The 15,492-nt window shown below is 41.4% G+C and overlaps 2 protein-coding genes across 2 annotated transcripts in view; one reads left to right on the top strand and one right to left on the bottom strand.

Annotated features, from left to right (window-relative positions):
- CAPSL (calcyphosine like) overlaps nt 1–6,256 on the top strand; it is a 137,115-nt gene extending 130,859 nt beyond the window's left edge. Inside the window, exon 4 of the transcript XR_010318360.1 lies at nt 5,337–6,256. The gene's annotated coding sequence lies outside the window, so the exon portion shown is untranslated. The remainder of the gene's footprint in view (nt 1–5,336) is intronic.
- Nucleotides 1–15,492, bottom strand: part of SPEF2 (sperm flagellar 2) — a 219,544-nt gene that overhangs the window by 2,538 nt on the left and 201,514 nt on the right. The window contains 2 exon segments of the mRNA XM_023545418.2: nt 4,815–4,937; nt 5,155–5,382. Coding sequence (XP_023401186.2) covers nt 4,815–4,937; nt 5,155–5,382 — 351 coding nt within the window.

Below are 15,492 nucleotides of genomic sequence, written 5' to 3'. Positions count from 1 at the left end.
ACTTTGCTCACCTACGGCCCAGTTACAGCGCTGATCTTGTTACTTTTAACTAAGCCATTCTCTTAATTATTTAGAAATATAACTTGAAAATAACTCCTTGTATAAGGTCTAGGAAGTAGAATTAAATAAATGACTTGAACCGATTAACTGTAAAGCTCAACACAAAAGCTGGCTCTCCCACATACGTAACTGGTTACATTGAGCTTCCTGGGCCCTGGGTTTGGACCCCATTTTGGATATTAGCAGGTCTAAGCTTTGTCATCATGGTGTGAACCAGTGAAAGCTTCCTGTCCCTCCAAAGAGAAGACGCTCCATTCGGAGATGAAATGCCAGCTTGTCAATCCATTCAGATCAAACCTTACACGGCTCAGAAATGATTCTTGCACTTGAAACTACCTAGAGTCTAACACTAATAATATTAATAATATCTCATATTTATTGAGTACATTTTATCTGGAGGCACTGAGCTAAGTACTTTATGTGGATTAACTCATTTAACTCTTACAAGAACCTGATGAGGTAGGATTGATAATTATCCCTATTTTACCGATGAGGAAACCGAGGCTCATTTGAGGCCACTTGCCCATGGTCACACAGCTCCTAGGTGTGAACCCAATCAGTGTGACCCCAGAGGACACTCTCCTAACTACAAACCCAGGCAGCCTCGCAATAGGCGCAAAACTAAAACATACGATAGGTATGCATATTCTCAAATACACATGTTTTCTCAAATACACATTTTAAAATGTTGCTGCTTCTAAACCCGAATCTCGTAAACAGAGATGTTGGGCAACAGCCTTCACTTCCCACTGTTTGTAATAGCAAATAACATTTCAACCTGAAAAACCACACTGTAGCTTTTGCTCTACTTATCTAGAAAGATCTTCAAATAACATCACTGTGTGGTTAAAGTTCACTTTAAAATGTGATATATTTACTTGTACATGGATATCTGGAGAACAAAAATGATGACAGGATGAGTGTGATGTTTCCTGAGGTTTTTTTTTTTTTTTAATTAACAAAAATGAGAATCGAGCACTTTACTGGAAAGGGATGTGCTTTCATTTCAGAGTGTCGGGGTTTGGGCTTCCCAGGTTATGGGCACAGCTCTCCTTGTTTCACAGGCATGTGACCGAGTCGTGGTGTGGTAGCCACTGTCCTCTCATCAGAATCCTTGGGGGAGTGACAGGGAGAAGATGGGAAGGATGAAGGACGAGGCGAGCGAGGGTTGAAGCAACTGACTTGGATAGATCTGAATCACCCCAGCAGAGAACTAACTAGCTAGTTAACTCTCTACTATGAAAGTGTCAGGTGATACTAGCACTGTGGTTGGTTAATTGGAGGTCAGACACTCTAGCTTGGTGGCTCTCAGCCAGAGCAGTACCACCTACCTAGGGAGATTTTGGAAGTGTGAAGAGGTGTTTTTTTGGTGGTCAAAGTGTCAAGATGCTCCTGGAACATAGTGGGCGGGGCCTGGGATGTTAGCCATCCTGCCGGAATCAGGACAGTCCCACACAATGAGGAACTGTGCTGTCCACAAGGCCGGTAGTATCTGAGTTGAGATACAACTCAGGTTAATAAAACTCCTTGCAAAATGAGGGAAATACATGATTAAAAAGAGCCCTTTTGCCTTCATCTTTCCCTGAGAGGGGAGCTGATCCCCTAAGGCAGTCACATGTTGGCTGTTTTCTCTTCTCAGGCAAAAACCTAACACCATCTTCTCTGAAAAGTAACTATATTTGGCCACTCTGGCCAAAGTGAGGATCTTCCCAAAGGGTCATGATTTTGCAGGAATTTTCCTCCCATTATGTGCTGTAATTGTGGCATTGTTTTAGGTGCCCACTTGTTCTTGCTAACAGAAAGATAAATTCCGTTATGCTATGCACAATTCCGAAAGATTTTTGTGAATTATTTTGCAGATTCGAATTAAAAGGGCTATTTCCTGGAACATGAAATAGTTCGTAGAATGAAGTGTGGGATAATGTGATTGGTCCATGGAACCCACTTTATGCAGAATGCTGTTTGCTGAGAAGAAAGCAAAGGGGAGCAGATCCAGGCACCTGTGACTCTCCCGCATCCTGCACTTGACACTGGCTCGCCCTTCCTCTCTAGTTGTCTAGTTCTTATGGGTCTAGTTCTGATGAGCTCTGTCCCCCCTAATTCTAGAGTTACATTGGTTATGCCTTCCTCATCCTAAGAAGAGAACTAGTGAACCGCCAGTTACTGTCGGGTTGATTCAAGTGGAGAAGAAAGCCAGTCTGTATTGATGAAGTATGAAATATAGGAAAATGTATAAGTTCAGATGCAAACAGTAAGTATGTAGTGACAGTATGAACCTACTGAGTGTATGAAATTACGTATAGTAGGATTTATCTTATATTAGCAATAACTGGAACACTGCTTCCAACTATTTGGGGCTTATTTAAATAAAGAGACACAAATATATATATATTTAAAAAGGAACCCTGTTAAATGCAGGAACATAATGATATCATATGGCTAGGAAACAAACACTTAGGAATGAAGAAATTAATATCATATGACGCTCCTGCTCAGAAGCATGTCAATTCTACATTGCTTTTCAATTCAGCCCAAATTTCCCCTTGTGACTTTGTGTTTTGTAATTTTGCCTGAGGTTACTAGTTCAGTGGGGTCACTGCAGCCTGTGCAGACCGGCTCTTCAGTCATGTGGTTTATGCTCCTCCCACACACTCCTGCTCCCACCCATACTTCTCTCACCTGGGTCATTGTCTCTTCCCCACCCACAAGCAAATCCCTGTAGACTTTCTCCCCTTTTCCTCCCCTTTCCAGAATCTTGGCCATCTTATTTCTTCTTCAGCAGACTCCCTCCAGGCATCTAGCACAAACAAATGTCCTATGTTTTGAATTCCTGTAATTTTGCACTTTGTTGGTTTACCTTATAGGATTCATTTGTAATTCCTGCTTGTAAAAATGACCTTGCAAACAGGAGTGGAATTTTCTTGACAGCAGCAACTGCATTTGGTACTTGTGTTGTGTCTCTCCCATGGCTCTTTATACTACTGGCCTTAGTACTGGTGTTGTTGTTAGGTGTTATTGAGTCAATTTTCAACTCATAGTGACCCTAGCTGATGGAGTAGAATTGCCCTATAGGGTTTTCTTGGGTGTGATCTTTTCAGAAGCAGATCGCCAGGTCTATCTTTGGTGGATCCTCTGGGTAGGTTTGAATCGACAACCTTTCGTTTAGCAGCTGAGCACTCAACCATTGCACCACTAGGAGTCCTTAGTGTCAGTACTAAGTGCTCAGTATTGAATAGTAATCGTATAGCCACCATTTCTAAAGTGCTTCCCATGTGCCAGAGGCCATGCCAACTGCTTTCCCTGCAAAATCTTATTTAATCCTCACCACAAATGCTTTATATATGTGTAACTATTATCCCCATTTAACATATAAGGAAGGAAGGATGAAGAGAAGTTAAGGTCAGGTAGCTAGCGAGCGGTGGATGCAAGATTTGATTCTATTGCTTTCCGATTTTGGAGTTTGTGTTCTTAAATGCTCTGAAATCACCTGTGTTCTTAAATGTGGAAACCCTGGTGGCGTAGTGGTTAAGCACTACAGCCACTAACCAAAGGGTCGGCCGTTCAAATCCAACCAGGTGCTCCTTGAAAACTCTGTGGGGCAGTTCTACTCTGTCCGATAGGGTTGCTATGAGTTGGAATCGACTCGACGGCACTGGGTTGGGTTCTTAAATGCTATAATCGCACTTCACTACTAAATGGATCTAGAGTCTTGACACCTACTAGCTTGTTAGAAATGAATTCCAATCATTACTAAAACAAGTGATGAAATTTATATTAAAAAAATTAGCAATCTAGAACAAATGAAGTTTAGGCACAAAACCATAGAAGTCTGGATAGTCTCGTTACTGGGTATGGGAAGAAACCTGCAAAAGGTACTTGGTTATCACTGAGAAGTCAGGAGTGAATGCATGTTCGACTACTTGCACTTTATCAAAGTGAAAGCGCTTTCATCAGAAATCCAGCAAATCCTTTGTAGTCCTATAAACGACTGGCCAGAGTCAAATAGGGAGACCTCTTGATGTTAAACCGGTATCTGAGACAGTTGTAGCAACTTCTCACACTCTGAAAGGGGCTGGTCTCAGCTCTGCCTTCCTTAGCCCTGGCTGTTGAAGATCCATGGATGTGCATTTAAGCATGCGTGGTTGAGACTTGCTGTGTGATCTCTGAGTTGCAGGTTCTTCCTTTCTTCTGCTGAGCTGGCCCAGTCTCTATGGGTTTCATCCTCAGTTTCCCCATTTTGCACACTGATTTCCTCATAGAAATGGGACCCAACCTTTCACATGCACTGTCACGCCTACTGCCTAGACAATGTGTATTATGATTAGAGTAGACTGCATATGTCAGCACTTGGCTAGGGATGATGGTCTGAGCTATTTCTCTTTGGCCAGGGGGATCCTATTCTCCATACTCTTCAATCAAGGGCTGGCATCCTTAGGGGGCTGGAACGATCCAGAATCTGATTACTCCATCCCCCGGTTATAAGTATTACCTGCCTCTGAAGTCTTCTGTTGTAGACCCAGTGAGTAGCCCCATGGCACCGATGAAGCAGCCCTACAGTACAGATAGCTGCCGACTGTGCCCGAGTTTGTGGCACTTTGGGAACTGAGGGCTGGCCTGATGCTGTTACTGGCTTAGATTCCCTGTTCTGGCTGAGTTCAGTTTCTTCTTCCTCCCTGCTAGCCTACCTTACAGATGTCCCTGTATGTCCTGAACCTGCACTTAGCCAAATTAGAACACCTTTGGGTAATACTTACAGGCATTCTATAGTCTGAATAATTTGAAATCAGGTCTTGAATAAAAGGATGCTTCAAGAGAACAGCAACTTCAACTGGCTCCAGATTCTTGGCACCTAGGTCCTGAAATATTTTTATGAATTTCTTTAAAGAAAAAGAAGAAGAAGAAGAAAAAAAAAAACACAAAGTTAATTAACTTTAAAAATCCAGCAGATGTTAAAATTGTACTTACTAAATGAATGTGCCATAACTTCTCTACAATGATACATTTTGAGAACAGTTCCGTGAAAATATGCTCAAAATTTGACAGCAACTTTCCTTACGTACAGGTGGCCCCTTTTACAAAAATAATGTAACCAACCTCATAATAAATGTTCTCTGTCTTTAGGTGACTGGCAAATCTGTCACAGTCTTGTGCTTCGATTCCTCCTTGGAACACTTTGAGTAGTGTTTCCATGGAAATCTTTTCGGTGTTAGCATTTTCAGGGATTTCGTCTTCCTTTTCCTCTTTTAATTCCCTTTCCTCTCTTATATTTTCCTCAGGTTCAGGAGATGCTGCCACTGGACCCACATCAGTAAAGGAGAAGGTCTACAAAGGCCAGTGAAGAGAACATGAAATAAGACTGAAGTCTTGGCAACAGCAGAGGCATTTAGAAACACCAAGTTCATCACACACTTTCCATGCAGTGGAATAATAGTGCCTACCACAAACTAGCTAAACAAAGTTTAAAAGACAATATGCTAGTTTCACTGGAAATCACATGATGAAATCCTAGATCAAGTTTGCTCATGGTCTATAAGAGGCCTCAGTGTGAGGTGTATCCTATTCATCTCTATACCTCCTTGGGCTTACCATACTGCCAGGTCCATCACAGTCCTCAGTCAGTCAGCGCTGGAATAAGTTAGTGTAGACTTATAAGCATAAATGTAGCTTTTTAATAGTATTTGCTTTTGAAAATTGAATACAGTTGAAAGATAATGGCAAGTTAATATCTCAAGCTTGATTGATTCTAAGAGTTTCAGGAACATTGCTTTGTATATTGGTGGGTATTTTAACCCAATTAGACATTTAGAAGGCAAAACAGAAAACAAACTTGAATATAGAAAATCAGGTTGAGATTTCCATTGCTGCTCTTTGAAACCTGGGCAACAGCCATGAACTCAGGCATTTACATTTTGCATTGGGTAAAGAGTAAATTCCATCAGAAGTAATTTATTATGCGTCAAAAACTTGAAAAATATTCATACCATTTGACTCAGTAATTATAGAGCTAAGAATCCTAAAGAAATAATTCATATCCACAAATATTTTTACATATGGGTGTTCATTCCGTATTATTTACAGCAAAAATAGAAAACCTACATTTCCAAACAAGGACAATGGGGACACAAATTATACTACATTTGTGACAGAATACTATGCAGCCATGAAAACTATGATTTAAACGAATAGCCTTTTTTTTTTTTTTAAAGAACGGCATTAGAAAACACATGTTAAATGCAAAAAGGATACAGAACACAAACTAATAAATATACCATGATCTTAATTTTCTTATATTATTACAGTTAACAGTGGTTACCTCTGGATAATAGAATATTTTATTTCTTTTTTCCTTTGTACTTTCTAAATTCCCTACAGTAAATCTCTCCCTCTCGCTGTCCCTCTGTGTGTGTGTGTGCTTGTGTGTGTGTGTAACCAATATTTGAAAATGGAAATTTTGGAATGCTGGCTGGCCAGATGGTGGAGAATACCTGAGTAGCGATTCTCTTTTATCCCCAGGAAGGACTTACGGTTTTGCTAATGCTAATTTAGGTTTAAAACAAGAGGAGGGTGCCAATGTCTGTAAACTTTGAATTAAATTTAAGCATTAAGTGCATAGATTGTGTAAGGACTTTCCCAATAGCCATGTAAGTCCCATGTATGAAAAGATTTGGCACAGCACAAACTTAAGCCCCGTAGCCATATGCTCCTGTTAGAAATTTTGGAGGGGCCATAGGCAATGGAACAAAGACAGGTTGCATTTGCTCTAATTTGGATTTCTATATCCTTTGCTAAATCATAAATTTAATCTAGAAGAGAGTGAGAGCAAGAGAAAATGCTCTACAAGTTGAAGATTTAGGAATTAAGTATAAATATATATGCATATATTGGTATGTCTATATATTTGTGTGTATATAAGCATATACATAAACACATACATGCACATACACACACACCTATATATAGATATGGAGCCCTGGTGGTGCAGTGGTTAAGAGCTCTCCTGCTAACCAAAAGGTCGGCAGTTCAAATCCTCTAGCTTCTCCTTGGAAACCCTGTGGGGTAGTTCTACTCTGTCCTATAGGGTCACTATAAGTTGGAGTCAACTCGATGGCAACAGGTTTGGTTTTTTGGTTATATGTAGATACACACACACACACACACACACACACACACACACATAGTGGTTAGTTACTGTCAAGTTGATTTCAACTCATGGTGACTTGGTATGTGTCAGAGCAGAACTGTGCTCCATAGGGTTTTCAAAGTTGTGACCTTGTGACCTTTTGAAATAGACTGCCAGGCCTATCTTTCGAGGTGTCTCTGGGTAGGTTCAAGTTGCCAACCTTTGGGCTAGTAGTCAAGCACTTAACTCTTATGCTACCCATTTATACACACACACAGACACATATATATATGTTCAGTCTGTCTCCATTCTAAAAAATTTGGAAATACTACATGGCAGAAATGTGAACCTGGCCTTTGTGTCTCTACCTAGGAGGCTTGAGGATCATGCTGTGGATACCTGTCAATAATTTCCTGGGGCAAAAGATCACCTAGCAGAGTGAAATGAACATACTCGGAGCATAAAACATCATGCTGTCTGAACGAAGGATGCATACATACATTTCTATTCAGAGTGAAGCATAAGTGCTCTGAGCACAAGATACAGACAGAGCCTGTGGGTGGGTGAATGACTAGTCTGGTTAGATAAGCAGGGACACCGAAGTTAATCAGTGAAGGAATCTGGCCTCTCTGCAGCAATTCTGTAATTGTTGTGTGCTGCTGAATAGATTCTGACTCATAGAGCCCTCATGTGACAAAGTAAACTGCCTCATAAGGTTTTCTTGGCTATAATCTTTTATGGTAGCAGATTGCCAGGTCTTTCTCCTGTGGAGCCTCCGGGTGGGCTCAAACCACTGACCTTTCTTTTGGTTAGCAGTTGAACACTTAACCGTCGGAGGGACTAATTTTTCCAAGAGGACATTGGTGGTCCAGTGGTAGAATTCTTACCTTCCATGAAGGAGACCAGTGTTCAGTTATCAGCCACTGTACCTCATGAGCAGCCCCCACTGTCAGCGGAGGCTTGGGTGTTGCTATGATGCTGAATAGGTTTCAGTGGAACTTCCAGACTAAGATGAAAGACTACAAAGAAAGGTCTTGCAATCTACTTCTGAAAATCAGCTGATAAAAAGCCTATGGATCACAACTGATCATGGAGATAGTGCAGGACTCGTCAGCATTTGATTCTATTGTGTGTGGGGTCCTCATAAGTCAGGGACTGATTTGATAGCAGCTAATAACAACAATGACAACAACGTAATAGCAGCTAATGACAACAACAACATTAATAATTTCTCAAAGGCCCAATATAATCATCATGGGATAAATGATTTTTTCTTTTTTTATATCCTATTTATTTTTGGTGGCAATATATACAACCAAACATGCAACCATGCACAATTTCTACATCAACAGTTCAGTAACATTGGTTACACGCTTCACATTGTGTCATGATTCTATCTCTACCCATATTGTTTCATCACCATTAATTTAGGCTCTTTGCCTCTTAAAGTTCTCATCTGTGCTTTAGATTATCTGCTGTCAGTTTACAGTCATATAGATAATTCTTTATAATACTGTTATGCTTGAGGCAAACGTTATTAATTGGGCTAAAACTGTTACTTAGTTTAACAACGGCTTTATGGAATAGTTTTGGTTCAAGGTTTAAAGATTATTTCTGGGCATTATATTTGGGAGTTCCCTCAGTCTCAATGGATCCAGTAAGCTTAGCTTCCATGTTAGTTTGAAGTTCTGTTCCACATTTTTCCTCCTTTTGATCAGAATCCATCTGCTGGGTCCGTGATCAAAAGGTTCAGTAATGGTAGCTGGGCACCATCCATTTCTTCTGGTCTCATGGTAATGGAGGTAATAGTTTATGGAGGCAATTAAACCTGAAGTCCAGATAAGTGCATTTTTTTTTTTTAAGTCAAAAGGTAGCAAATTAAAGAATCTGAAATTTTAGAGGAAAGAATCCTTAAACGATTCGTGTCATGGGATGCTTTTTGAAGTTCTGCTATTATTTGCATGCAGAGCTCTCTAGGAGGTTGTGAAAGAGGAGATTTAGTGGCTCAGTGGGAAGGGAGGGAGATGAGGGAGCCAGCAAGCGTGACCAAAGAAGCCTGGTTCAGCCGCCTGAGGACAACAGGGTGTGCAGAGCAGGGGGCGTCCTCCAACAGAAAGCTCTGGAAGATAGTGATTATGAATGTGGCTGCACAAACAAAACCAGTGATGCCAGTTTGGAGAAAAGCCAGTGCTTCTGAATGAGGAATTATCAGTGGCATCCAAGCTCTGTGTGAGATCCATTATCATCTAAGCAATGGAACAGATGGTGGTGCTGCCAAACGCCCTGTCACGTGAAGCTAACTCTCAAAGGTGGCCCTCAAGGACTGTGTGCAAATGTGTCCAAATAATGGTGCTGGATGTTTTCCTGACTGTGCATTTCTATTAATCAGTCAGTTGGGTCCTATATCTCAGAAGGTGGCACGGAAGTTCAGTCCTTGGGACCAACATGGGTAAAGTTGTCAAGGAGCAGAATGGAATGGAAATGTATGTGTTTCAAATCCCAGGACCTCAAAGCCTCCTGCCAAGATGCTTTTTACAAGACTTCTAAAATGTTGGGGATTCAGGTTCTTAATTTATGGAATTCTCACAGCACAACCTCTTGCCACACAGGTGACAAAATGAGTCGTTTTTCCAAATGTCACTCATTTAAAAATTCACCAGGATCAGCGCATTGATGATGAGGGCCATGCTCTTGTGCTTCTTTTAAATTACCCACGAAGCCACGTCTTTAAACAGAGGTCTGCACCACACCGGGTACAATCAGCTTGGGTAGCAGAAACAGAGTAAGAAGGAATGGAATATTAGGGCAATTGTTAGCTGCTTATGCAGAAAACAAAAGCAGAGACTTGCTTGACTGTCTTAGGAGTGAAAATGGATCTGTTGGAGGAGATATTTCTGAGGTTATGGCTTCCTGGGGTGAGGTTGCCCAGGAAACCAGAGCACAGTGGGAAAGGGAACAGAAATGGAGCAGTGTGATTGGTGACAAGATGGTGAGGACAAGAGGTGAGGAAGAATGGAAGATGTGGATGGATCCTCTGTTTTAAGAACTCCTGGGGTTCACTCCAAGCCAGGAACCAGGCTGCTTGTGTGTGACAGACCAGGGGCCCTGTCCCCTGTCCCAGTCAATCTCCACTGTGCAGTATGCTTGGTTCAGTTCCTGTACAGTGTGCTTGGGGTTTAAAAGAGCTCTTGAGAAGAACGTTGTAGGAGAGTTGCCTCCTGGGAGGGAGCAGAAGCAGACCAAACAAATGAGTGGTTCAGGGAAGGAAGGGGCACAGAGCCTTCCTAAGATAGCTGGCCTGGCTGTTACCCATCCAGGAGGCTGTCTGTTGCTGTGGCAACAGCTCTAGCAGATGTTTCTTTTTTCCTAGTCATTTCAGTTCATTGTGGCCTCCTGGATCCTGCTATTGCCTCTGCCTGCAATGTCTGCTTCCTTCTCTCTGCCTTGGAGACTGGACTCCCTTCTTTCCCCGCTCCGCCCCTTATTCCCTTCCTTCCTAGCCATATTTGCAAACATTATTTGAGTACTTGCTATATGGCAGCTACTTGGGAGCACATAAACATAGGTAGGAGTCCCTGGGTGGTACAAACAGCTAATCTGCTTGGCTACTAAGCAAAAGGTTGGAGGTTCAAATGCACCCAGAGATACCTCAAAAGAAAGGCCTGCTGATCTACTTCAAAAAAATCAGCCATTGAAAACCCTGTGGAGCACAAACTCATGGGGTTGCCATGAGAATTGATTTGAAGGCATTGTTGTTTTTGTTAGGTGCCCTTGAGTCGATTCCGATTCATAGCAACCGTATGTACAATAGAATGAAATGCTGTCCGGTCCTCGCCATCCTCACAATCGCTGCTATGTTTGAGGCCATTGTTGCAGCCACTGTGTCAATCCATCTCCTTCAGGGTCTTCCTCTTTTTCGCTGGCCTTCTACTGTACCAAGCGTGATGTCCTCCAGGGACTGATTGCTCTTGATAAAAAAAAAAAAAAAACCCTTGATAACATGTCCAAAATATATGAGATGAAGTCTCACCATGCTTGCTTCTAATGAGTACTCTGGCTGCACTTCTTCCAAGATGGATTTATTCGTTTTTCTGGAGAAGATTTGCCAAATGCAATGCATCTTTTGATTTCTTGACTGTTGCTTCTGTGGGCGTTGATTGTGGATCCCAGTAAGATGAAATCCTTGATGGCTTCAATCTTTTGTCCATTTATCATGATGTTGCTTACTGGTCCAGTTGTGAGGATTTTTGTTTTCTTTATGTTGAGGAGTAATCCATACTGAAGGCTGTGGTCTTTGATCTTCATCAATAAGTGCTTCAAGTCCTCTTCACTCTCAGCAAACAAGGTTGTATCATCTGTATATTGCAGGTTGTTAACGAAGGCACTAAAAACTGGTAACTGGTAAAAATGATAATTTCTATGGTGTTTGATGAACTCATAAATATTGCATAAACATTGATATCCTTGGCATTAGTGAGCTGAAATGGACTGATATTGGCTATTTTGAATCAGACAATCATATGGTTTACTATGCCAGAAATGATATCTTGAAGAGAAATGGCATTGCACTCATCCTCAAAAAGAACATGTCAAGATCTGTCCTGAAGTACAACCCTGTCAGTGATAGGGTTGTATCCACATGCCTACAAGGAAGACCAGTTAATAGGACTATTATTCAAATTTACACACCAACCACTAAGGCCAAAGATGAAGAAACTAAAGATTTTTACCAACTTCTCCGGTCGGAAATTGATCAAACATGCCATCAGGGTGCATTTGATAATTACTGATGATTGGAATGCAAAAGTTGGAGACAAAGAAGAAGGACTGGCAGTTAGAAAATATGGCCTTGATGATAGAAACAATGCCAGAGATTGCATGATAGAATTTTGCAAGATCAAAGACTTCTTCACTGCAAATACATTTTTTGACTAACATAAACGGCAACTATACATGTGGCTTTTGCCAGATGGAATACACAGGAGTGAAATCGATTACATCTGTGGAAAGAGGCAATGGAAAAGCTCAATATCACCAGTCAGAACAAGACCAGGGGCCAAAGGTCGAATCGCTCTTATGCAAGTTCAAGTTGAAACTGAAGAAAATTAGAACAAGTCCACAAGAGCCAAAGTACAACCTTGAGTGTATCCCACCTGAATTTAGAGACCATCTCAGGAATAGATTTGACACGTTGAACACTAATGACCAAAGATCAGACCAGTTGTGGAATGACATCAAGAACATCATATATGAAGACAGCAAGAGATCATTAAAAAAGACAGTAAAGAAAGAAAATACCAAAATGTCAGAAGAGACTCTGAAGCTTGTTCTTGAACGTTATGTAGTTAGAGCAAAGGAAGAAATGATGATATCAAAGAACTGAACAGAAGATTTCAAAGGGCAGCTCAAGAAGACAAAGTATTATAATGACATATGCAAAGACCTGGAGGTAGAAATCCAAAAGGGAAGAACATGCTCAGCATGTCTCAAGCTGAAAGAGGTGAAGAAAAAATTCAAGCCTCGAGTTGTAATATTGAAGGATTCGACAGGGAAAATATTAAACGATGCAAGAAGCATCAAAAGAGGTTTGAACGGATACAAAGAATCACTATATCAAAAGGAATTGGTCAACGTTCAACCATTTCAGGAGGTAGCACACGATCGGAAACTGATGCAAGGAAGCTGCAAAGAAGGCATTGGTGAAAAACAAACCTCCAGGAATTGATGGAATACCAATTGAGATGTTTCAACAAACAGATGCCTTACTTGAAGTACTCACTTTTCTATGCCAAGAAATTTGGAAGACAGCTACCTGGTCAACCGACTGGAAGAGATCCATATTTATGCCTATTCCCAAGAAAGGCGATCCAAACAAATGCAGAAATTGTTTAACAATATCGTTAATATCACACGCAAGTAAAATTTTGCTGAAGATTATTCAAACGGAGTCGCAGCAATGTATCAACAGGGAACTGCCAGAAATTCAAGCCAGATTCATAAGAGGATGTGGAACAAGGGATATCACTGCTGATGTCAGGTGGATCCTGGCTGAAAGCAGAGAACACCAGAAAGACGTTTACTTGTGTTTCATTGACTATGCAAAGGCATTCAACTGTGTTCTTAATAAATTATGGATAATGTTGTGAAGAATGAGAATTCCAAACCAATTGTACTTATGAGGAACCTGTACATAGATCAAGAGGCAGTTGTTCAAACAGAACAAGGGGATACTGCATGGTTTAAAGTCAGGAAAGATGTGCATCAGAGTAGTATCCTTTCACCATACCTATTCAATCTGTATGCTGAGCAAATAATCTGAGAAGCAGTACTATATGAAGAAGAACTGGGCATCAGGATTGGAGGAAGACACATTAACAGCCTTTGTTATGCAGATAACACAACCTTGCTTGCTGAAAGTAAAGAGGACTTGAAGCACTTACTGATGAAGATCAAAGACCACAGCCTTCAGCACAGATTACTCCTCAACATAAAGAAAATGAAAATCCACACAACGGGACCAATAAGCAACAGCATGGTAGAGAAAAGATTGAAGTTATCAAAGATTTCATTTTAATTGGATCCACAATCACGGAAACAGTAGTCAAGAAACCAACATAGCCATTGCATTGGCAAATCTGCTTCAAAAGACCTCTTTAAAGCGTTGAAAAGCAAAGATGTCACCTTAAAGAATAAGGTGCGCCTGACCCAAGCTATGGTGTTTTCAATTGCCTCGTATGCATGCGAAAGCTGGACGATGAATAAAGAAGACTAAAGAAGAATTGAAGCCTGTGAATTGTGGTGTTGGTGAAGAATATTGAATATACCATGGATTGCCAAAAGAATGAACAAATCTGTCTTGGAAGAAATACAACCAGAATGCTCCTTAGGAGCAAGGATGGCAAGACTGCGTCTTACATACTTTGGACATGTTGTCAGGAGGGATCAGTCCCTGGAGAAGAACATCACACTTGGTAAAGTAGAGGGCCAGTGAAAAAGAGGAAGACCCTCGACAAGATGAATTGACACAGTGGCTGCAACTATGGGCTCAAGCATAACAAGGATTGTGAGGATGGCGCAGGGCAGGGCAGTGTTTTTTCTGTTGTACATAGGGTTGCTATGAGTTGGAAACAACTTGATGGTGCCTAACAACATAAAGGTGTTTGGGATGTGGATTAAGGGGTGCCAGTACACCAAACTTTTCATGGAGATGGTCACCATGAGTTGGAGTCGACTTGATGGCAACAGGTTAAAGAGTGGTAACACGTTGTTCCCAGATTCAGGGTACAAACAACTTAGCAGTAGGATTTAAATAGATAAACAAATCCCTGCCCAGTTGATACATGTCTCCTTACTGGTGCTTTGAACTGGTTGGTTTTGGTTCGAACCCCTGCTGAAAATTTGCATTTCCGTTCCAGATATACTGGATCAGAATCTACATTTTAACAAGACCCCTAGGTGATTCTTACCCCCAGCATCATTAGCATTGTCTGAGAATTTGTTAGAAATGCAAATTCTCAGCAGGGATTCAAACCTGAACAATCCAGTATAAGGCCTGCTCCTTATTCCCGACTCCTTTGTCCCTCTAGTCTATTCTTACCACAGCAGCCAGAGACTGCAGATACAGTAAAGCCTGTGAGAGCTGGAACTTGAAGGGACTGCCTTGTTTTTCTGGGTCTCACAAGTTTTCTGCTTTGACAGGATGCCGTCTTATCACTTTTCTCTTACTTGTTTTAGTGGAAAATATCTGAGTTTCCTTCTCTGACAGGTTTTCGCTTTACATGGGTTCCGACTTTCACAGGTTTTACTGTGTGTTTTAAGTCAGATGACCTCAGGCCTCCAGTGACTTCCTCATCTCATGCAGCATTGAAGTCAAGGTCCCTACAGCGGCCCTCAGAGCCTTTGCTTCCCTCAATTTCCTTTCCCACTACTCTTGCCCAGTGGAAGAGATTTTTTGTTTTGTTCTCTGCTGTATCCCAGGTCAAGAGTGGTCCTAGTGCACAGAGGTGCTCAGTAAATGTTGTTTGAATAAATGACGGTGTGCATGAGATGATGCTCAGCCCCACCAAGAGGTTCTGAATATAAACGGGGTACAGTTTTTTTACAGTTGAGTGAGTGCTCAGTGCCTGTCTTGGATGTCAGGGGAAGCTTCAGGAATGATTTGGGATTTGAAGGAGGCCTTGAAAAATGGGGAGGCCTCAGGCTCCTTGAGATAAGATGAAGGGTATGCCAGGTGGAGAGAATAGCAAGAGGAAAGGTAGGAAGGCAGGGAAAAAAGAAGGCACGAATACCTCTTTTGATTGGTGTCTTAGCCA

Source organism: Loxodonta africana, chromosome 2 (genome assembly GCF_030014295.1).
Source record: "Loxodonta africana isolate mLoxAfr1 chromosome 2, mLoxAfr1.hap2, whole genome shotgun sequence".
Taxonomy (NCBI): domain Eukaryota; kingdom Metazoa; phylum Chordata; class Mammalia; order Proboscidea; family Elephantidae; genus Loxodonta; species Loxodonta africana.
Note: the sequence above shows the minus strand (reverse complement) of the source record. Positions and strands in the feature narration are given on the sequence as shown.